The following is a 21756-nucleotide window of genomic DNA, read 5'->3' as shown; positions in this document are numbered from 1 at the left end:
TGAAATCCCTGAGCAGTTTCCTTCCTCTCCGGCAGGAAGGATGCCTATATCTTTGTAGTGACTGGGTGTATTGATACACTGTCCAAAGCCTAATTAATAACGTCGCCATGCTCAAAGGGATATTTAGCGTTTATCTACCAATCGGTGCCCTTCTTTGCGAGGCATTGAAAAACCTCCCTGGTCTTCGTGGTTGAATCTGTGCTTGAAATTGACTACTACCTTACAGATAATTGTATGTGTGTGGGGTACAGAGATGAGGTAGCTTTCAAAATTTTTGTTAACCACTATTATTGAACACGGAATGAGTCCATGCAACTTATTTTGCAATATGTTAAGCACATTTTTACTCCTGAACTTATTTGGGTTTGCTATAACAAAGGAGTTGAATACTTATTGACTCAATACAGTTCAGCTTGCCATTTTTTWAAATAAATGTCTAAAATAAAATACTTCCACTTTGACATTATGGGGTATTGTGTGTAGATCAGTGACACAAAATCAAAATTTAATACATTTTAAATTCAGGCTGTAACACATCAAAATGTGGAAAAAGTAAAGGGGTGTGAATACTTTCTGAAGGCACGGAAGTTGACCCTGCTCATTAATGATTATTTTAGGATATTAGACAAATCTGACAGAGTTGACCATGTATTCAGACACATCTTTTTGGAATCACAGTTTTGATACAGATATTCTTTAGTAACAGAGGGCTATTGCTAGAAAACTACATAAGATCATTTTTCTGTTAAAATCTATAAGGGACAGTTTTCAGAACACTTGTTTTTGAGAATTTGAAATTGGGATCCTTTGCTCCGGACAAGGGCATTTCCAGGAATAAAGACTACATGGAAATTAATAATATTGAAACTATTTAGAAAATGCCAAAAACAAATCTTTCCCTTATAAAATGTCCCTAAATGTACATTCTTATCTCAAATAATATACCAGAATTCATTTTTTTTTACTGTAAAAAAAAAGTTTCACTGCCGGACAAGGATTGTCCCGACTTTCAAGAATCCCTGAGATAATTTCCTTGAGATAATTTCCTGCYATTCTTTTTTTTTAAATGAAAAATAAAACATAAAAGCAATAGCTTGTAATTTATATTTAATGAGCGTTCATGAAAAAAATTATATATTCTTACCTTGGACAGCAACTGGTTTACAATAAGAAGAGGACGCTTTACTATTGAATGTGATGACAATTAGAGCTCTATTGAGTCTTGATAATTTTCCTTAACTTACTTGGACTTAACCTAATTCCTTTCAATGCCTATATTTTCCTTAGACTTCAATCAATTCCTTTTAATATTACAGTACTTCTACTATGACACCCTGTGGCCAAACCTCTGTGCTACTTCAGGAATGGGTTTCTTCTCTTTATTCGTGGCTATGTAATGATAAAACCCATAACAGTTAAATGTTGAATAGACTTTACCTTTCTACAATAAGCCACTAATATATATATATAAAATAAACCACTCAACCGTAAGGGCATGGAGGACAAAATCAAGGATGCAAGATTAGTTAGGACTAGGAACGTTATAATTTTGAGGTATAATTGAAAATTCTTACGTCACTGAAATGTAAATACTTCCTTTTGAGGTGACACTAAATATGTTATAAAAACTGGCAATTCAAATTAGACGAGTTAGCAAAGCAAATTAATATGTTGGAAGCATAAAAGACAGTCATTCATTGTTATGATTACATTCTAAAGAAGAGTGTGTAACAAGTACACAAAAAGTACAGCATAAATTATTCGATTTTTGACAACTTTAATCCGTTTTTATTTTTCAAATAAAAAAGTATGTGGGTCAAAATAAATATAATATTTTGTCACAAGTAATGCAATGCCAGAAACAAACGTTAATTTTGCCTTTGGGGGTTTCTGTTTTGTTCTATGTTGAAAAACATTAGCAAAACATGATCGTTTTCATTAAATTTGCTTTCAGTGTAACAATACAGAATACAACTGCTTTATATTGCTTGTTCTTGTTGCAGTTTGCCTCCGCATTAGGGTGACTGTGTGTGTCTGAGTCTGCAAGTGTACAGTATGTGTCTTTATGGGTACACATGCATGCTGAGTGGATGTGTGTGTCTGAGTGATATTTACATGCATGGGTGTGTGCTGTATCAGTGCAGATGGTTCTGAGTGTTCACACCACGCTTCCCTGAAGCAGTGGGCTTCTTTCTCCTGGTGTCTGTCGGCTCAGAAGATTCCACAGCAGCATAGGCACAGACGTGATTCCAGAGCTGCCCATGCTGCCACCTGTGGAGTCCTCCCTCAGTGGGCGATACTGCTTAAACCCCCTGGTTGGAAAACACAAGTTAGCTGACATTCATTGTAGAGTTTGAAAAAAATAAGATGTGCATTATATAAAAGACACATAATAATGGCATGGGATCTGTTTTTTATTGGACCACTATGTGTCAATAATTTTTGTGGATCATAAATCAAGTATCAATTTGGTGAAACCAGGAAGTGTGTGACTTTCATTGCATCAGGCAACGTTTACGGTGGTTAGAACTGTCTTTCACTCACTTGTAGGTCAAAGCAATGGCACCAACAACACAGACAAGGACCATGACACCCAGAACCGCAGCCACAGTGCCTGCTGTGGAGGAGTTGGAACCTGCAACCACAACACACAGTATGAGCAAGGTATGGTACAGTACACTCCGCAGATCAGTGAAATATAATAGAAAAACGTTTTGTGAAGTTCATAAAGCTTTATGTACGGTTGTTCGTTAAATTTCACTCACCCACTGTCACACTGACTTTAGCACTGGCCACAGCCAGACTAACATCATTTGTCAGGGACACATTGACGCAGAACACTCCAGATTCGTTGAAAAACTGGCGAAGTATCATCTGACAATCTGGGGAGGGTGTCACGTTGTTACAAACGGTCTCCACAGGTGTGATGCAGTCTGCGTCCGAGATAATGGTGCACACTTCATTGGGCAGGCTAAGTAAAGAGAAGGTGGAGATATGAAGTGCAGGGGATGGCAATGTTCAAAATGCTAATTTAAATAGAATGTGGACGGTCCCTTGGGTCCTGTCTCCACTGCTGGCTGGCTACTCACCTCCCCTGGCAGGTGATGGTCAGGTCCACAGCATTCTGCACCACCTCAGTGGCCAGAGACACCACGTTGGTCACCTGGGTGATCGCCACACTCTCAATACCCTCTGAGAAATTAGATAGATGAGAGATCATTATCAGCAACCGTCACCTGCATTTTACATCTCAGCTGCGACTGTATTGAAAACACGTCAACAGTATCTGGACATATGTGGACTTACGGACGACATCCACTGAGGTCGAGAAGGAGCCGTAGCGGTAGATCATACAGTTGTCAGTTGCTGGAAGTTCCGGAACCTGCCTTTTAGCCACAACAAGAACCACCTGTGTCTCTGTGTCTGCCTCTATCTCAGCCTCTGCTGCTACCTCACGCTCCACTGGAGCAGTCACTGTTGCTGGTGCTGAAGAAAACAAAGACACAGTAAGTTATTAATATTATGAAAAGACTCAAATGATTGATTACGTGTTTTTGTTTATATATAGAATGAGTAAGTAACTAAGTAAGTGATCACCGGCAGTGACGTCAGCTGCAACCTCATTCACAGTCTCTACGACCTCTGCCTCTAGCGCTGCCTCGGTCTCAAGAGCAGGTTCAGCTGGCACCACCTCCACCACAGCGGCAGCCTCTGTGTCGGCAGGAACAATGACGTTAGCAGCAGGGGCCACGATCTCAGCCTGGGCCACCTCTGTAGCAGCCGCAACCTCCACTTCAGTATCGGCAACCAAGGCCTCCTCCGCCGTAGCAGCAACAGAGGCTACGACTGGGATCTCTGGGAGGACTGTGGCCACCAGGTCCACTATGGCCTCCTCTCCCTCTGCAACTGGAGCTACTGAAGCAGCAGCGTCGATGACGGGCACATCTGCGGCCGTAGCCTCTACCACTGAGGTTTCAGCAGCTGCCTCTTCAGCTGCTGGAGCGACGGGGGCAGTTGTGGCTGCCTCCACAGCCAGGACAGCAGCGGGGTCCTCAACGGCTGGAGCAGCCGTGTTTTCTGCTGTGGCATCGGCTTCTACTGCAGGGACAGTGGCATTGTCCTCTGTTGCCGGGACAACAGCTGGATCTTCTACTGCTGGGACAACGGTGGCATCCTCTGCCGCAGGGGCCACTGAGGCAACCACCTCGACTCCCTCTGAGGCAGTGGGTTCGGCTGCGGCATTGGCTGTGTCTGCGGGTTCGACTGCGGCATCGGCTTCGACTGCATTTGTGTCATCGGCTGCAACTGCATCTGCAGCCTCAGCAGGGGCAACGTCAGAGGCGAGTAGATCCAGGGCGATGTCAGCTGGAGCTGCCTCTGGGGTAGAGACCACCACAACCATGGCAGGGGCTCCGGCCAACACTGGTTGAAAACACAAAAACAACACATTTTACTTACAACTGTTACGTAAGTTATATGCACCAAATATGAATTGACTTTGGTAAAGGAAATATTGTATCTGATAAATGGATGCGCTGTAAAATATAAAATTATGTCTCTTACCAGTGGGGTTAGCAGTGGTGGGGTCTGCAGGCGTGTCACAGCCGTTGGGGATGCTTGCCATCAGGACCACCTGAGGCCTGTAGGTGCCAGCGGTGAGGTACATGTGTGTGACCTGGCGCTCCCTGGAGATGAGGGTGCCGCTGTTGTCACCAAAGTTCCAGTTAAAGGTGATGTCTGAGGTGCTGAGGTACTGGCTGGGGTCGTGGAGGCTGATGCTGAAGACAATGGCCCGGTTCTGGATGAAGCTCTGGTCAGCCTGGTTCACATCGTTAATTTGGGTTAGCGACACCGTGAAGGGGATCTGTTCTGGGGAGGCACAAGGCAAAACATGTCAAGTTAATGTTGTGAAAGATCATGAGAATAAATTCAAAGGATCTAAAATGATCAATTGAAGTCAAATTAGGGTTAATTGATTTGCTGTTTAAAATAATACTTTGTGCATTTAAATTTGGCAAGTGTTTCCTCTTAAACAGCTGCCCACCTGTGATGGAGAAGGTTGTGGAGGCGTAGCCCAGAGGAATGAACTTGTCCTTGCCACGGCAGTGGTAGATGACCACCTCCATGTTGTAAGAGCCTAGGGGCACATTGTCTGTGCCGATGGTGAGAGAAGAGGAGGGCCCGCCTGCCACCTGCCAGTAACGTCCTGGGATACAAAGCAGCATTAGTTAGAAAACACAGCAACGGTTATAAAACTTAACTGAATGGCCTGATGATCAAACCTTGAGTTGACAAAGCTCAGAGGAACAGCAGCTGCTTTACTAATCCTTTCAACCCTCTTATCAAAGGAATAATTTCACAGCGCACACTGCGCACAGCTTGGTCAATACCAGAAAGCATTAGGTTATTGTGTTAGCACTTTCTCACATCAATGTCTGTAAATGAAAGAGCTTGTTTTTACCCCATGTCTTCCACACAAACACGTAGTGGGGTTTCCTGTCTGCTGTCCCAGTGAAGGGGGTGCCATCAGGGAAGACACCACTGTACTCTCCTGAAGGACCAGAGACCTGGTCGGGGTACACAGCCTGGCCCTGACGGTACTGTGTTCCTGTAGGAGAAGAGGATCACACCCAGTTTAACATAAAAGGTTAGGAACACTAGAAAAAGACTGTAGGCCTATACGACAAAAAAAAAACTGTGGGGTCGATGGTATGGTATAGCGGTTGAATTTGAAAGGAAAGCTCACCATTGACAGTGCAGTTACGCACCCACACCACCTGTCCATCAGGACGTGCTGTCTGGTTTGATGGAAGGCGAAGGTTGATGTTAAAGGTTGCCTTTGAGCCAGTCAGGGTGGGTGCATCGTTTTTCACATCGAATGTAACTTCGCCACCTGGTGACAGAGAGTGATAAATACATCAATAGAAAGAGGTAAACGTTTCAATAGAAGTTGATTGGTCTATAAAAACGTGCAGTAAAGTGAAAACCCACCAGTCCAACAGTTTCTGTATCGGGAGTCCCCATCTTTCCACACTGGATACATTTGTGAGTTCCATGAGCGGTAGCGTGTGAAACGGGTTTTAGGCTCTGAAAAACGAAAGGGTTGAAGTTTTAGGGTACTTTTTCTCTCGTTCTCCTAATTGAAACAATGTTTTTGTTGATCACACTTTGACATACTGTACCAGTCAAAAGTTTGGACACACCGACTCGTTCAAGGGTGTTTCTTTATTTTGACTATTTTGTACATTGTAGAATAATAGTGAAGACATCAAAACTATGAAATAACACACATGGAACCATGTAGCAACCAAAAAAGTGTTAAACAAATCAAAATATATTTTATATTTGATATTCTTCAAAGTAGCCACCCTTTGCCTTGATGACAGCTTTGCACACTTGGCATTCTCTCAACCCTGCTTCATGAGGAATGCTTTTCCAACAGTCTTGAAGGAGTTCCCACATATGCTGAGCACTTGTTGACTGCTTTTCCTTCTTTTCCTTTTCCTGCTTTTCGTCCAACTCATCCCAAACCATCTCAATTGGGTTGAGGTCAGGTGATTGTGGAGGCCAAGTCATCTGATGCAGCACTCCATCACTCTTCTTGGTAAAATATCCCTTACACAGCCTGCAGGTGTGTTTTGGGTCATTGTCCACACACACAGTATCACCAGCAAAGCACCCCACACCATCACACCTCCTCCTCCATGCTTCATGGTGGGAACCACACATGCGGAAATCATCCAGTCACCTGGAAATCATCCAGTCACCTACTCTGCATCTCACAAAGACACGGCGGTTGGAACCAAAAATCTCAAATTTAGACTCATCAGACCAAAGGACAGATTTCCACTGGTTTAAGGTCCATTGCTTGTGTTTCTTGGCCCAAGCAAGTCTCTTATTATTATTGGTGTCCTTTAGTAGTGGTTTCTTTGCAGCAATTCGACCATGGAGGCCTGATTCACGCAGTCTCCTCTGAACAGTTGATGTTATGATGTGTCTGTTACTTGAACTCTGTGAAGCATTTATTTGGGCTGCAATTTCTGAGGCTGGTAACTCTAATGAACTTATCCTCTGCAGCAGAGGTAACTCTGGGTCTTCCTTTCCTGTGGCGGTCCTCATGAGAGCCAGTGTCATCATAGAGCTTGATGTTTTTTGCGACTGCACTTGAAAAAACGTGTCTTAAAGTAACGATGGACTGACGTTTCTCTTTGCTTATTTGAGCTGTTCTTGCCATAATATGGACTTGGTCTTTTACCAAATAGGGCTATCTTCTGTATACCACCCCTACCCTGTCACAACACAACTGATTGGCTCAAATGCATTAAGGAAAGAAATTCCACAAATTAATCAAGGCACACCTGTTAAGGCACTACCTCATGAAGCAGGTTGAGAGAATGCCAAGAGTGTGCAAAGCTGTCAACAAGGCTACTTTGAAGAAGCTCAAATATAAAATATATTTTGATTTGCTTAACACTTTTTTGGTTACTACATGATTCCATATGTGCTATTTTATAGTTTTGATGTCTTCACTATTATTCTACAATGTAGAAAATAGCAGAAATAAAGAAATACCCTTGAATGAGTAGGTGTGTCCAAACTTTCGACTGGTACTGTACAGTGAACTGCTACATTCATATTAATTATATTATTGAGGTTTTATCAGTTATGTAACATCACCAGTGGCAGTGGTTATGGTGAGGTATTCCCATTAGGCAACAACAAAAACCCTAATGGTAAATCTGTTTGTAAGACCAGTTGGTCAGTTGCCAATTGACCACTGCACAATTAAATCTAGATGTAAATCTGAAGTTGAAAATGTATTTTATTAGAGCATTGCTATTGTCTAGACATTAGTCAGGAACAGGATCCTGGCACCCAGAACTCTCTACCTACCGGGCTAATTAATTAGCATTCACTTTTACTTTGTCCTTTGAGTGAATGTCATGCAAAGATCTACTACTCAGACCTGGAATGTGTATAACCCTGGCTCAAATGGTTATTGAACATTTTGACACAATTTCTACTTCTCCAAACCTACAGTATCTGACCCTTCCTTCCTGAAAATACAACCATAGCTATTCCATTTTTTTGACCATATTATATGGTGAAGTGTTCGCTGCCATGTTGCCTACCCTGGGTAGAGGAAAAGTTATCATCATGATGTTACAGTCTGGCAAATGGGCACAAGATGGGGTGTGGGTGGGCAAAGACATTTACTGACATTTTACTTAAAGAAGCATAAAATATAGTTGTTTGGCGGGGTAGATAGAGGTGGTGGGTAGTTCAGGTATTTCTTTGATGGTTGTGAAAGTGGGGGGAGAGCGAGGTGGAGGTTCCAGGCGAGTCACATGGCCCCTGCAATCCCCGTAAATCCCTTTCATGTGACTGTCAATTGAGCACAGGCAGCCGTACTCCCAAATGCTGGAAGGAGGAGAGCCTCTGTGGAGTTCAGACATCAGAGGGGCCTCACTCTGCTACCGCTGTGTGTGTGTTTGTGTGTGCACGTCCCACATACGAGTGTGTGCGCACCCGCGAGTGTGTGTTATATGACTGAAATCATGATAATGTATCATAAGGTGCAAGTTCAGGATTTAGGAAACCGCAACAACTACATTATCTTCTGTTATTATGAGCCCCTTGTACTCCCCTTGGCATATACAGTACAATAATATTCAGCTTCAACAATCCCAGGAATGCATCCTCTAAAATAACTCACTCATAATGACAAGCCATAATATCGTTATCATGTGCAGTCATTAATCACATAGTCACACTTCAAACTGATTGCCAATGAAAAGACCGATATCTCCTACCAAGTGAATTACAGCTTGTGGTTTGGTTTGGATATCCATTAAATACAACACATTGGTAGATGACACTTTGAACCTCATGATCGATAGTGAAACCCAAACTTCAGTTATAACGTTTCCTCAGGGAAAAAATATAGTTATTCTGTTCTATTGTTGAGAGCTGAGAAAATGTTCACCTTACTATTGAAACTGCAGGATGCACAGAAGAGTTTTAGGGTTTGGAAACCAACTTGGCATGTGATTGCGCTATTCTTGATTACAAGCATGTAATCTGTGGCCCACCCTGTCAGTAGTTAATAGACATGCTATCCTACTGTATATTACACAGTGGCGGAATTCTTGCTAATGTGAGATTAATGTAGACAAAGCACGGCAAAAACATTTTTTTCCGGTCTACAGAATATCACATTTGATTAATCCCTAAATGTACTCCCAAAATTAATTGCATGACGAGCTCATGTCGAAGCTTAAAATTAATGTGAATTGACTCAGGATCTTCTTAATTAAATTATCCACACTTTAAAGTTGAACTGCACAAAATGGTGTTATTTTGAAGATTATGCCAGTACACTACACTCTTTAAAAATGTTGTAATTTCAGACACTGGTGGTCCTGTATATTCACCAAGTATTGAAACGTTTTACTCTTATGCAGATATTTATTGAGTATATATGCAGTGTATTGAGGAGGCAGTAATGCATAGATTATTATTAATCCTTTTCAATGGCAATGCAAAATACAAAGTTCAGGCTTTAGAGCTCAGTTTCTATAAAGACCCTCAGAATAAAGGAAACCATTTAAAAAACGAAGTTCAAGATATGAGGGAGACCATTTACTCGCTATTACTTATGTTTGTTGAGCTTGTCCAAGTACCATTAGCGTGTAAACAACCRTACAATTAATTGTTATAGTTTCTCATTAATAATATGATGATTGACAGATCCTCAGACAAGTTATATCATATGTATTGATTAGTCAAATGTAAGAGTTTTTGGAATACAAAACAAGCAATTAGTTTATATTTTGGGGAAATATAGAACAAACATTTCACTACTAAAAGGGATTGTTTGCACAAATGTCATTGCTCAGTGAGTACTTAGCAATACTCAGTGAGAATATTTCCATTATTTCAATTAATTCTACCTCAGCCCCATCTCCCGTCCAACACTGCACATAACTCAAGAAAGAGGGGATGGAGCAACCAGTGTTTTATCAAATAGTAACTTAGAAAGTAATCCATATATACTCACTTGCTTCTAAAGCTGCTGATGAGATAGCCAACACCAGTACCGCCAGTAAAGTCCTCATTGTGCGTGTCTGTGTGTCCTTTCTCTGCCCAGTTCCTTACCCTAGTCTTAAAAACCCAACAACACACCCAGAGAGTCTTGTGGTAGGATCCTGATTCCCTATAAAAGAGTCTTGGACCCTTAATTACCATAAACTTGCCTCTCACCTCTGATCATAGGGAGGCTACAAACCTGCCCCTCCCACTATAATCAACTATGTGAATAGACAGACACACTTTGTTAGCAATGCTATTATGTTTTCAAATGTTTTATTGGATAATTACAGTAGCTAAAAGGATGAACCTTAATGTAGTGTTACCATCAATTCCCCAAAAATATTTCTACATGTCAGAATGTATTTAAAAAAAATGCTATCTTTGCACTGGTGCTTGAAAGAAAGATGAGGCATAAAACGCTTTCATTTCTTTTGAAGAATTTAGGAAATGATCTGATTTCGGACATACAATTTCTCCAACAAGTACAGAGTGATACTTTTCCCATTTTCATAAGACAGTGGGGACATGGAATGAATGGCTTAGTGGTTGTGGTAGAAAAACGCAATAAATCAAAGTTTATTGGTCGTCTACATAGATTTGCCGATTTTACATTTTGGTCATTTAGCAGACGCTCTTATCCAGAAAAATGTACAGGAGCAATTTGGGTTAAGTGCCTTGCTCAAGGGCACATCCACAGACTTTTCACCCATTAGGCTTGGGGATTCGAACCAGTGACCTTTTGATTACTGTCCCAATGTTCTTAATCTACCAGATGTTATCGCAGGTGCAGAAAAATACTTATGTTTCTAGCTCCAACAGTGCAGTAACATCAGGCAATACAATACATACATAATCCATGAGGATGAGCCATGGCTAGAATACAGTACATATAAAGTGGGTAAAACAGTTTCTCGGCCCCGGCTTTGATACATCTGTACGGTCTCCGTCTGCTAGATGGTAGCTGGGTGAACAGAGTGTGCAAAGGGTGTCATCAAGGCAAAGGGGGCTACTTTGAAGAATCTCAAATATATTTTGATTTGTTTAACACTTTTTTGGTTGCTACATGATTTCCATATGTGTTATTTCATAGTTTTGATGTCTTCACTATTATTTTACAATGTAGAAAATAGTAAAAATAAAGAAAAACCCTTGAATGATTAGGTGTGTCCAAACTTTTGACTGGTACTGTATATGTCTAGAAGTATGCTTTGTAATGCTTTTTAATACTTGTAACATAAGCTTTATGCCTTGTATGCGAATCCATTCATTGTACAATGTTAATTAAATATCTGCTTTTGATATAGACAATTGTCAGACCAATTCTTGCTAGTCAACGTCAACTCATTGCCTAATGCTCGAGTGTATATTTGAATTATCTTTATGTAGTCAGATAAACATTTTAATAGGCTAATTGCTTAGTCTTATTACGAGTCACATGTGAGGTATCTATAATATCATATACACGTCAAATATTACTGCACACTACAATATCTCCTATTGTCCACAATCAGAGAGGGAGGAGAGGTGAGGTTCTAATCAGGCTCGGGTGGCGAGCAAACCATCCACCAATTCCGATTATTTTAAAGTAGACAAAAGGGACTGTAACAAACTCTGTTTAACAAAATCATGATTCTCTGCAGATATATTGTCCCCGTCCATACAGCCAGCGGGGTTCTCCGTACATCACGCGCACAGAAAGAAAGAACTCTCCGGGAAAAACAAAGGTTGAGGGGTATGTCTCATGATTAACAACTCATGGTGTGAATGTAGTAACGTACAGGAACTCAAGTCATTTTTCTCTCCCGATCTGGAATACCTCACCATCAAATGTAGACAGCATTACCTCCTGCGATAATTGTCTTTGGTTATTGTCACTGCCATGTACATTGCCGTCAAGCCGACACTGTGACGGCTCTAAAGGAACTACACTGGACTTTGCACAAACTGGAAACCGCATATCCTGAGGCSGCATTTATTGTAGCTGGGGAATTTAAAAAAGGAAATCTGAGGAAAACCCGCTCGAAATTAAACCAACACAACTCCTGTGCTACACGCGGAGAGAACACGCTTGACCATTGTTACTCTCCATTCCGGGATGGCTACAAGGCCCTCTCCCGCCCCCCTTTTGGCAAATCAGATCACGCCTCCATCCTGCTCCTGTAGGCAGAAACTTAAACAGGAAGCAACCATGGAAAAGACTGTTCAATGTTGTTCTGACCAATCGGAATGTATGCTTTAGGATTGTTTTGATCACGCGGACTGGGAAATGTTCTCGGTCGCCTCTGGGAATAGTATTGACGTACACACTAACTCGGTAACTAGTTTTGTAAAGAAGTGCATAGAGGATGTTGTTCCTCCTGTGACGATTAGAACTCACCCAAACCAAAAACCGTGGATAGATGGCATCATTCACGCAAAACTGAATGTGCAAACTACCACATTTAATCACACCAAGGTGACTGGGAACATGGACGTATACAGATCAGTTATGACCTCCGTAAGCCAATCAAAGAGGCAAAACGACAGTACAGGGACAAAGTGGAGTCGCAATTCAACGGCTCAGACACATGACGCATGTGGCAGGGACTCCAGAAAATCACGGATTATGAAGGGAAAGCCAGCCACGTCACGGACACCGATGCCTCACTCCCGGACAAGCAAAACCCCTTCTTCGCCCGCTTTGAGGAAAACACAGAGACGCCGAGGTAGGCCCTCACCGCTCACGAGGACTGTATGCTCCCAATCTCTGTGGCCGAAGCGAGTAAGACATTCAAGTGTGTTAACCCTCCGGCTTGCAAGGCTGCCGGGCCAGACGGCATCCCAAGCCACATCCTAAGAGCATGTGCAGACCAGCTGGCTGGAGTGTTTATGGACATATTCAATCTCTCCCTATCGCAGTCTGTTGTCCCCACTTGCTTCAAGATATCCTCCATTGTTCCTATACCCAAGAAAGTGAAGGTAACTGAACTAAATGCCTATCACCCCCTATCACTCACTTCTGTCATCAAGAAGTGCTGAGCGGCTAGTTAAGGGCAATATCACCTACACCTTACCCGACACACTACAATTTGCAACAGATCCATGGACGACGCAATCGTCATTGCACTGCAAACTGCCCTATCCCACCTGGATAAGATGAATACCTATGTGAGAATGCTGTTCATTGACTACAGCTCAGCCTTCAACACCATAGTGCCCCCCAAGCTCATCACTAAGCTCAGGGTCCTGGGTCTGAACCCCTCCCTGTGCAACTGGGTCCTTGACTTCCTGACGGGCCAACCCTAGGTGGTGAAGGTAAGCAACAACACCTAATTCTCAACACGGGGGCCCCACAGGGGTGTGTTCTCAGCCCTCTCCTGTACTCCCTGTTTATCCATGACTGCATGGCTATGCCCGTCTCCAACTCAATATCAAGTTTTCTGACGACAACAGTGGTAGGCCTGATTACCAACAACGCTGAGCAACAATTACCAACAATCCCTGGTGAACCTCTCCCTCAACAAAACGAAGGAGCTGATCGTGGACTACAGGAGACAGCAGAGAGAGCACGCCCCCATGCACATCGATGGGCCACAGTGTAGAGGGTCAAAAGCTTCAAATTCCTCTACGTGCACATCACTGAGGTTCTGAAATGGTCCCTCCACATAGACACTGTGGTGAAGAAGGGGTAACAGCATGTTAGAAAATGTTCAACCTCAGCATGTTCAACAGCATGTTTAACCTCAGGAGGCTGAATACATTTGGCTTGGCCCCTAACACCCTCACAAACTTCTACAGATGCAACATCAAGAGCATTCTGTCAGACTGTATCACCGCCTGGTACAGCAACTGCATCGTCCGCAACCACAGGGCTCTTCAGAGCGTGGTGTGGTCAGCCTAACGCATTGCCAGGTGCACACTGCCTGCCCTCCAGGACATCTACAGCACCCAGTGTCACAGGAAGGCCAAGAATATCATCAAGGACCAAAGCCACCCGAGCCACAGCCTGTTCACCCTGCTACAATCTAGCAGGCAAAGACTGTAGTATCAAAGCTGGGACAGAGAGAATGAAAAGCATCTTCTATCTCCAAGCCTTCCGACTGTTAAACAGTCATCACTAGCTGGCATCCGCCCGGTATCCTGCCTTGCACTTTAGACACTGTCACTAGCTGGCTACCACCCGGTATTCTACCCTGGACCTTAGAGACTGCTGCCCTATATACATGTATATTGATCACTGGTCACTTTAATAATGTTTACATAATTTGTATTGTTCTGAAATCGTTTCTTAAGTTAGGAACAGATAAGATTAGCATTCCTGCAACATTATTCTGGAGAAATGTAATTTGATCTCTGAAAATGTAAACTAATTGTGTATTCACTTTATATGTACATACTGTATTCTCGACATACAGTGCCTTCAGAAAGTATTCATACTCCTTAGCTTCTTCCACATTTCGTTGTATTACAGCCTGAATTGATTTTTATACACCAAATACAAACATACACATACGAACAACAACTACATCTCTTTTGCCAAGACTCACATGCTCACACCAGCATCCCTAGTGCCTGTATTATTGTTTGCTGCATTATTGTTTGCCACATGGTCTGAAACTGCACCATTTTGTTTATCTCTGTAGCCCACACACTTTCAATATTTAAATCATTAATATTTAGATTTTTCCATTGTGTTAATGATGGCGGATTGATTGATTTCCACATTTTTTGTATTTGTTTTTTCAAGATGAGTGATGAGGTATATCACTGCCAGTGGTGGACAAAGTACACAATTGTCATACTTGAGTAAACATAAAGATACCTTAATAGAAAATGACTCAAATAAAAGTGAAAGTCACCCAGTAAAATACTACAGTAAAAGTCTAAAAGTATTTGGTTTTAAATATAGTGAATTATCAAAAGTAAATGTAATTGATAAAATAAACTTCAGTATCAAAAGTAATAGTATAAATAATTTCAAATTACTTATATTAAGCTAACCAGACAGCACAAATCGTGTTTTTGACATTTACGGATAGCCAGGGAAACACACCAACACTCAGACATAATTTACAAACAAAGTATTTGTGTTTAATGAGTATACCAGATCATAGTCAGTAGACATGACCAGGGGTGTTCTCTTGATAAGTGTGTGAATTGGACCATTTCCCTGTCCTGCTAAGCATTCAAAACGAGAACTTTTGGGTGTCAGGGCAAATGTATGGAGTAAAAAGTACATTATTTTTATTAGGAATGTAGTGAAGTAAAAGTAAACGGTGTGAAAAATATATATGAAACGAGTAAAGCAGTATGTTAACATTATTAAGGTGACCAGTGATTTCATGTCTATGTACAGTGGGGAGAACAAGTATCGGATACATGCCGATTTTGCAGGTTTTCCTACTTACAAATCATGTAGAGGTCTGTAATTTTTATCATAGGTACACTTCAACTGTGAGAGACGGAATCTAAAACAAAAATCCAAAAAATCACATTGTATGATTTTTAAGTAATTAATTTGCATTTTATTGCATGACATAAGTATTTGATACATCAGAAAAGCAGAACTTAATATTTGGTACAGAAACCTTTGTTTGCAATTACAGAGATCATACGATTCCTGTAGTTCTTGACYAGGTTTGCACACACTGCAGCAGGGATTTTGGCCCACTCCTCCATACAGACCTTCTCCAGATCCTTCAGGTTTCGGGGCTGTCRCTGGGCAATACGGACTTTTCAGCCCCCTCCAAAGATTTTCTATTGGTTCAGGTCTGGAGACTGGCTAGTCCACTCCAGGACCTTGAGATGCTTCTTACGGAGCCACTCCTTAGTTGCCCTGGCTGTGTGTTTTGGGTCGTTGTCATGCTGGAAGACCCAGCCAGACCCATCTTCATTGCTCTACTGAGGGAAGGAGGTTGTTGGCCAAGATCTTGCGATACATGGCCCCATCCATCCTCCCCTCAATACGGTGCAGTCGTACTGTCCTTTGCAGAAAAGCATCCCAAAGAATGATGTTTCCACCTCCATGCTTCAGGTTGGGATGGTGTTCTTGGGGTTGTACTCATCCTTCTTCTTCCTCCAAACACGGCGAGTGGATTTTAGACCAAAAAGCTCTATTTTTGTCTCATCAGACCACATGACCTTCTCCCATTCATCCTCTGGATCATCCAGATGGTCATTGCAAACTTCAGACGGGCCTGGACATGCGCTGGCTTGAGCAGGGGGCCTTGCGTGCGCTGCAGGATTTTAATCCATGACGGCGTAGTGTGTTACTAATGGTTTTCTTTGAGACTGTGGTCCCAGCTCTCTTCAGGTCATTGACCAGGTCCTGCCATGTAGTTCTGGGCTGATCCCTCACCTTCCTCATGATCATTGATGCCCACGAGGTGATATCTTGCATGGAGCCCCAGACCGAGGGTGATTGACCGTCATCTTGAACTTCTTCCATTTTCTAATAATTGCGCCAACAGTTGTTGCCTTCTCACCAAGCTGCTTGCCTATTGTCCTGTAGCCCATCCCAGCCTTGTGCAGGTCTACAATTTTAGCCCTGATGTTCTTACAYAGCTCTCTGGTCTTGGCCATTGTGGAGAGGTTGGAGTCTGTTTGATTGAGTGTGTGGACAGGTGTCTTTTATACAGGTAACGAGTTCAAACAGTTGCAGTTAATACAGGTAATGAGTGGAGAACAGGAGGGCTTCTTAAAGAAAAACTAACAGGTCTGTGAGAGCTGGAATTCTTACTGGTTGGTAGGTGATCAAATACTTAYGTCATGCAATAAAATGCAAATTAATTACTTAAAAATCATACAATGTGATTTTCAGGATTTTTGTTTTAGATTCCGTCTCTCACAGTTGAAGTGTACTTATGATAAAAAATTACAGACCTCTACATGCTTTGTAAGTAGGAAAACCTGCAAAATCGGCAGTGTTTCAAATACTTGTTCTCCCCACTGTATATAGGGCAGTACTCTCTAAAGGTGCAGGGTTGAGTAACCAGGTGGTAGTCGGCTAGTGATGGCTATTTAACAGTCTGATGGCCTTGAGATAGAAGCTGTTTTTCAGTCTCTCGGTCCCAGCTTTGATGCACCTGTACTGACCTCGCCTACTGGATAATAGCGGAGTGAAAAGGCCGTGGCTTTGGTGGTTGATGTCCTTGATGATCTTTTTGGCCCTTCTGTGACATCGGGTGCTGTAGTGATATGTTGGGCAGACCGCACCACCCTCTGGAGAGCCCTGCAGTTGCGGGCGGTGCAGTTGCCGTTAAAGGCGGTGATACAGCCCGACAGGATGCTCTCAACTCTGCATCTGTAAAAGTTTGTGAGGGTTTTGGCACTGTTGCACATTCTTCAACACACTGTCTGTGTGGGTGGACCATTTCAGATTGTCAGTGATGTGTACGCCAATGAATTTGAAGGTTTCCACCTTCTCCACTGCGGTCCCGTCAATGTGGATAGGGGCGTGCTCCCTCTGCTTTTACCTGAAATCCACGATCAGCTCCTTCGTTTTGTTGACRTTGAGGGAGAGGTTGTTTTCCTGGCACCACTCCGCCAGGGCCCTCACCTCCTCCTTGTAGGCTGTCTCGTTATTGTTGGTATTCAGGCCTACTATGGTTGTGTCATCTGCAAACCTGATGATTGAGTTGGAGACGTATGTGGCCACACAGTCATGGGTGAACAGGGAGTACAGGAGGGGGTTGGGCATGCACCCTTGTGGGGCCCCTGTGTTGAGGATCAATGAAGTGGAGGTGTTTTCTACCTTCACCCCCTGGGGGAGGACCGTCAGGAAGTCCAGGACCCAGTTGCACAGGGTGGGGTTCAGAACCAGGGCCCCAAGCTAGATGATGAGCTTGGAGGGTACTATGGTGTTGAATGCTGAGCTATAGTCAATGAACAGCATTTTTACGTGGGTATTTATTTTGTCCAGATGGGATAGGGCAGTGTGCAATGAAATTGCAACTGCATCGTCTGTGGATGTATTGGGGCGGTAAGCAAATTGAAGTGGGTCTAGGGTGTCAGGTAAGGTAGAGGTGATATGATCCTTAACTAGCCTCTCAAAGCACTTCAGATGACAGAAGTGAGTGCTCCCGGGCGATAGTCATTTAAATCAGTTACCTTTGCCTTCTTGGGTACGGGAACAATGGTGGACATCTTAAAGCAAGTGGGGACAGCAGACTGGGATAGGGAGAGATTGAATATGTCCGTAAACACTCCAGCCATCTGGTCTGCGCATGCTCTGAGGACGCGGCTAGGAATAACGCCTGGGCCAGCAGCCTTGCGAGGGTTAACATGCTTAAATGTCTTACTCACGTCAGCCACGGAGAATGAGAGCCCACAGTCCTTGAGAGCGGACCGTGTCGATGGCACTGTGTTATCCTCAAAGCGAGCGAAGAAGGTGTTTAACTTGTCCGAGAGCAAGACGTCGGTGTCCACGATGTGGCTGGTTTCCCCTTTTTTATCCGCGATCGTCTGTAGAGCCTGCCACATACGTCTCGTGTCTGAGCCGTTGAATTGTGACTCCAATTTGTCTCTTTACTGACGTTTTGCCTGTTTGATTGCCTTACAGAGGGAATAACTACACTGTTTGTATTCCCAGTCACCTTGCTGTGGTTAAATGCAGTGGTTCACGCTTTCAGTTTAGGGCGAATGCTGCCATCTATCCACGGTTTCTTGATTACATCAAGCTTATGACTCTACAAACTTGTTGGATGCACTTGCTGTTTGTTTTGGTTGTGTTTCAGAGTATTTTGTGCCCAACTTAAATTAATGCTAAATAATGTGCCATTTTGGAGTCACTATTATTGTAAATAAGAATATAATGTTTCTAAACACTTCTATATTAATGTGTATGCTGTCATGATTACAGATAATCCTGAATGAATCATTAATGATGAATGAGAAAGAAATCGGTAACAGAATCCCCCCCCAAAAACTAATCAGTCACGAAATATCTGCAGTTGAATTGGCTACAATGGTAAATCATAGTAGTCACAAACCACAGATGGGTCACCTGCTACTGTCCTCACTTCCACTGGCATACTGTTATGTTCAGCTGATAACTGTTTTCTGTCTTTTTCTGTCGTTTGGTGGTTGAAGCAAAAGTGTGAAGTCTGGACAATACTCCCTCTCTCTTCTCTGTCTCTCCAATTAATGTCACATCTCCTGGCACTTGCTGACACCTTACCATGAGCCCCCGCTCTTTCCCTTTACTGTAACCAGAATCCTCACCCACTGAGCACCAACCGACACCAGACGTCCATGGACGTTGAAAAGTAGTTGAAATTTGGTCAATCTGCCCTGGATTTGATTTCAACATCCACGGACGTTTTTCTATCCAGTCTGGACCAGCGTTGATTTCAACATCCACAGACATCTGAACTAGCCTTAATTTGGCCAAAACATAGACATCCATGATTGGTTCAAATTTGGTCCGATCCGGACCAAATCTGAACCAATCCCAGACGTCTATGTTTCATAAGTTTGGACAGCATAGTACAGTACAGTAAAGAAAAATAGAGAATAGTTATACAGTAGGCTGTCATTGTAAATAAGAATTTGTTCTTAACTGACTTGACTAGTTAAATAAAAGGTTAATAAACATATTAAAAAATATATAGTACAGTCCTGAACAGTATAATATAGTGGTGTAGAGTTTAGTACAGTACACAATGGAGCACACTAGAGTTGAGTACACTATAATGTACAGTACTGAACTAAACTATACTCTACTCTACTGTTCCATGCTGTGTTCTACTGTGTTATACTTTGATGTCCAAACTTGTGAAACGTAGACATTTATGATTGGTTCAGATTTGGTCTGGACCAAATTGTCTTGTTTGGAACTCATTAAAATAATAGGCAGTGTGTAGAATAATACATAAATATGCAAAGGATATTGCATATTTCTACCTTTGTGTGCCTATTTAGGGTACATCACCATGAAGAGAATGACATTCATATCCATAATTATCCATTTCTGTGTAGTACAGATCAAGGACCCATGATGAAATTATGTTACTGCAATTCTGTTATAGGGTGTAAATCCACTTCACTTACTGTAGTTCAATAACCAAAAGCAATTTTTTCAAATTCAAGTGTCATGTCATAGCTGACACCCCATTCTTTCTGCAGCCATCATTGAATCTTAATTCAGAGCATATATTTAACAACGATTTTGGAAAATGTGGTCAGATTTACCCGAAATTCTGTTACCAAACTTTGCATCTGCACAGTTCTTCCAGTAAAAGTGTTTTTGTCAAATGTTCTGTGTAAATTGTTCAAAGTAGTTATTGTGCATAGGGTTGTATGGTTAATTAAACTTTGAAAGCAATGGTTTTTGTTTGGCATACATTATAAGTGAAAAACCTGAATCCTTTACCATGGAATTGCCCTATAGCCTGTGAGCAGGCAGGAAGTTCTTTGCTAATGTTGTCTTATGGAGTTGCAAAGGTCAACGGTCACTATAGGAAGTTGAGAATTGAATCAAGGTGTGTGTCCCAATAATCTCTAATTTCTACCGAAGTGTACACTTCATGAATTTGAAGGGAAATAACTGGTATATGGAAACTCTCTATAMCCAATGCCTACACCAATCCAATGCTATTAAATGTGTGGGCAGTAGTGAACAACTGTACACTTCAGAAAGAAGGAGCGATTGTTGGGACGCACCCTTGATATGAAGTCATAGTTATGTATTGGCGTTCGTTACTCCCCCGTCCCAGGAAGGGCCATAAAGAAACAGACTTTTCGATTTCTTCTGTACTCTTATGTTACTAATTTGACCCTTTCAAGTTTAATCTCTTACTTTTTGCATAATGTGTTTGTTCTAATATCGCAATTTCCATGCATAAGTTGAGACTTGTTCCTTTGATGATTTGCCCTACACTTGTTTTAAAGACAATTTTCAGCCAGATTCCATGACTCCACCATATGCTCTAACGTCACTCTAACCTCACTTAATTAACTTTTTTCATTAATATCACTTTTCAAATATGAGCACCATCTATCATATTCTGACAGATTTCGAACAAATGGAATTTAATGTACTATACGTAATGTCTGTTCCTTATAGGGATGCCTGGAAGAATTGGCTTAGCTGCAATCATGCCTGCCCTGACGTCCGACCTTACAGCTGTGCGTGCATGGGTATCACAAGATGAGTGTGTGGGGATGGCAAATCAATAGCATCCTTTTACTCCCCTCTTTCCCCATATTCTCCTTTCAGTGCCATAGGCCTCATACCAAGTCAAATTATCTATGCTCGTAGCAATCCACATACGCTGGGAAACACTTGTGCTTGCTTTTTAACGCCTCTTCCGCATTCCAGAACGATTCAGTCAAACAGACTAAGACATTATTGAACTAATGGGGTAGAAATTAAGGTCTTAATGGTTAAAAATACCACAACTTTGACCAGTGTGACGGTTTGTGTGGGAAAACATAGTATTGTGATGACCTTTGATTGACAAGAACAATTACCTAGCTTTCTAGGAGCAGTGGTAATGTGTCTGGGTCTGGACCCCCAAATCACGTCTCTCAACTTCGTGCTACTCCCATTGTTTCGGTACAGTATTATCAAAAGTTTTAAAGGTTGAATGAATATAATATTTTTGTTTTTAATTCAGAAAAATACTGAATGTACTCAAATCAAATTTTATTGGTCACATACACATGGTTAGCAGATGTTAGGAC

The 21756-nt window shown here is 42.2% G+C and overlaps 1 protein-coding gene and 1 long non-coding RNA gene across 2 annotated transcripts in view; one reads left to right on the top strand and one right to left on the bottom strand.

Annotated features, from left to right (window-relative positions):
* The window catches only part of LOC139027965 (uncharacterized), a 140291-nt gene that overhangs the window by 113540 nt on the left and 4995 nt on the right, over positions 1-21756 (top strand). The window lies entirely within an intron of this gene.
* On the bottom strand, positions 1756-10192 carry LOC111965506 (melanocyte protein PMEL-like). Its single transcript, XM_023989677.2, has 12 exons — positions 10061-10192; positions 5992-6087; positions 5747-5893; positions 5462-5608; positions 5045-5206; positions 4564-4869; positions 3598-4422; positions 3307-3486; positions 3090-3192; positions 2766-2971; positions 2545-2635; positions 1756-2312 (listed from the first exon to the last, which is right to left on the bottom strand). The coding sequence occupies exons 1-12, from the start codon at positions 10116-10118 to the stop codon at positions 2159-2161; spliced, it is 2475 nt and encodes an 824-aa protein (XP_023845445.1). The 5' UTR covers positions 10119-10192; the 3' UTR covers positions 1756-2158.

Source organism: Salvelinus sp. IW2-2015, linkage group LG1, assembly GCF_002910315.2.
Source record: "Salvelinus sp. IW2-2015 linkage group LG1, ASM291031v2, whole genome shotgun sequence".
Classification (NCBI taxonomy): domain Eukaryota; kingdom Metazoa; phylum Chordata; class Actinopteri; order Salmoniformes; family Salmonidae; genus Salvelinus; species Salvelinus sp. IW2-2015.
The sequence above is the reverse complement of the archived record's forward strand: the minus strand, read 5'-3'. Positions and strand labels throughout refer to the sequence as shown.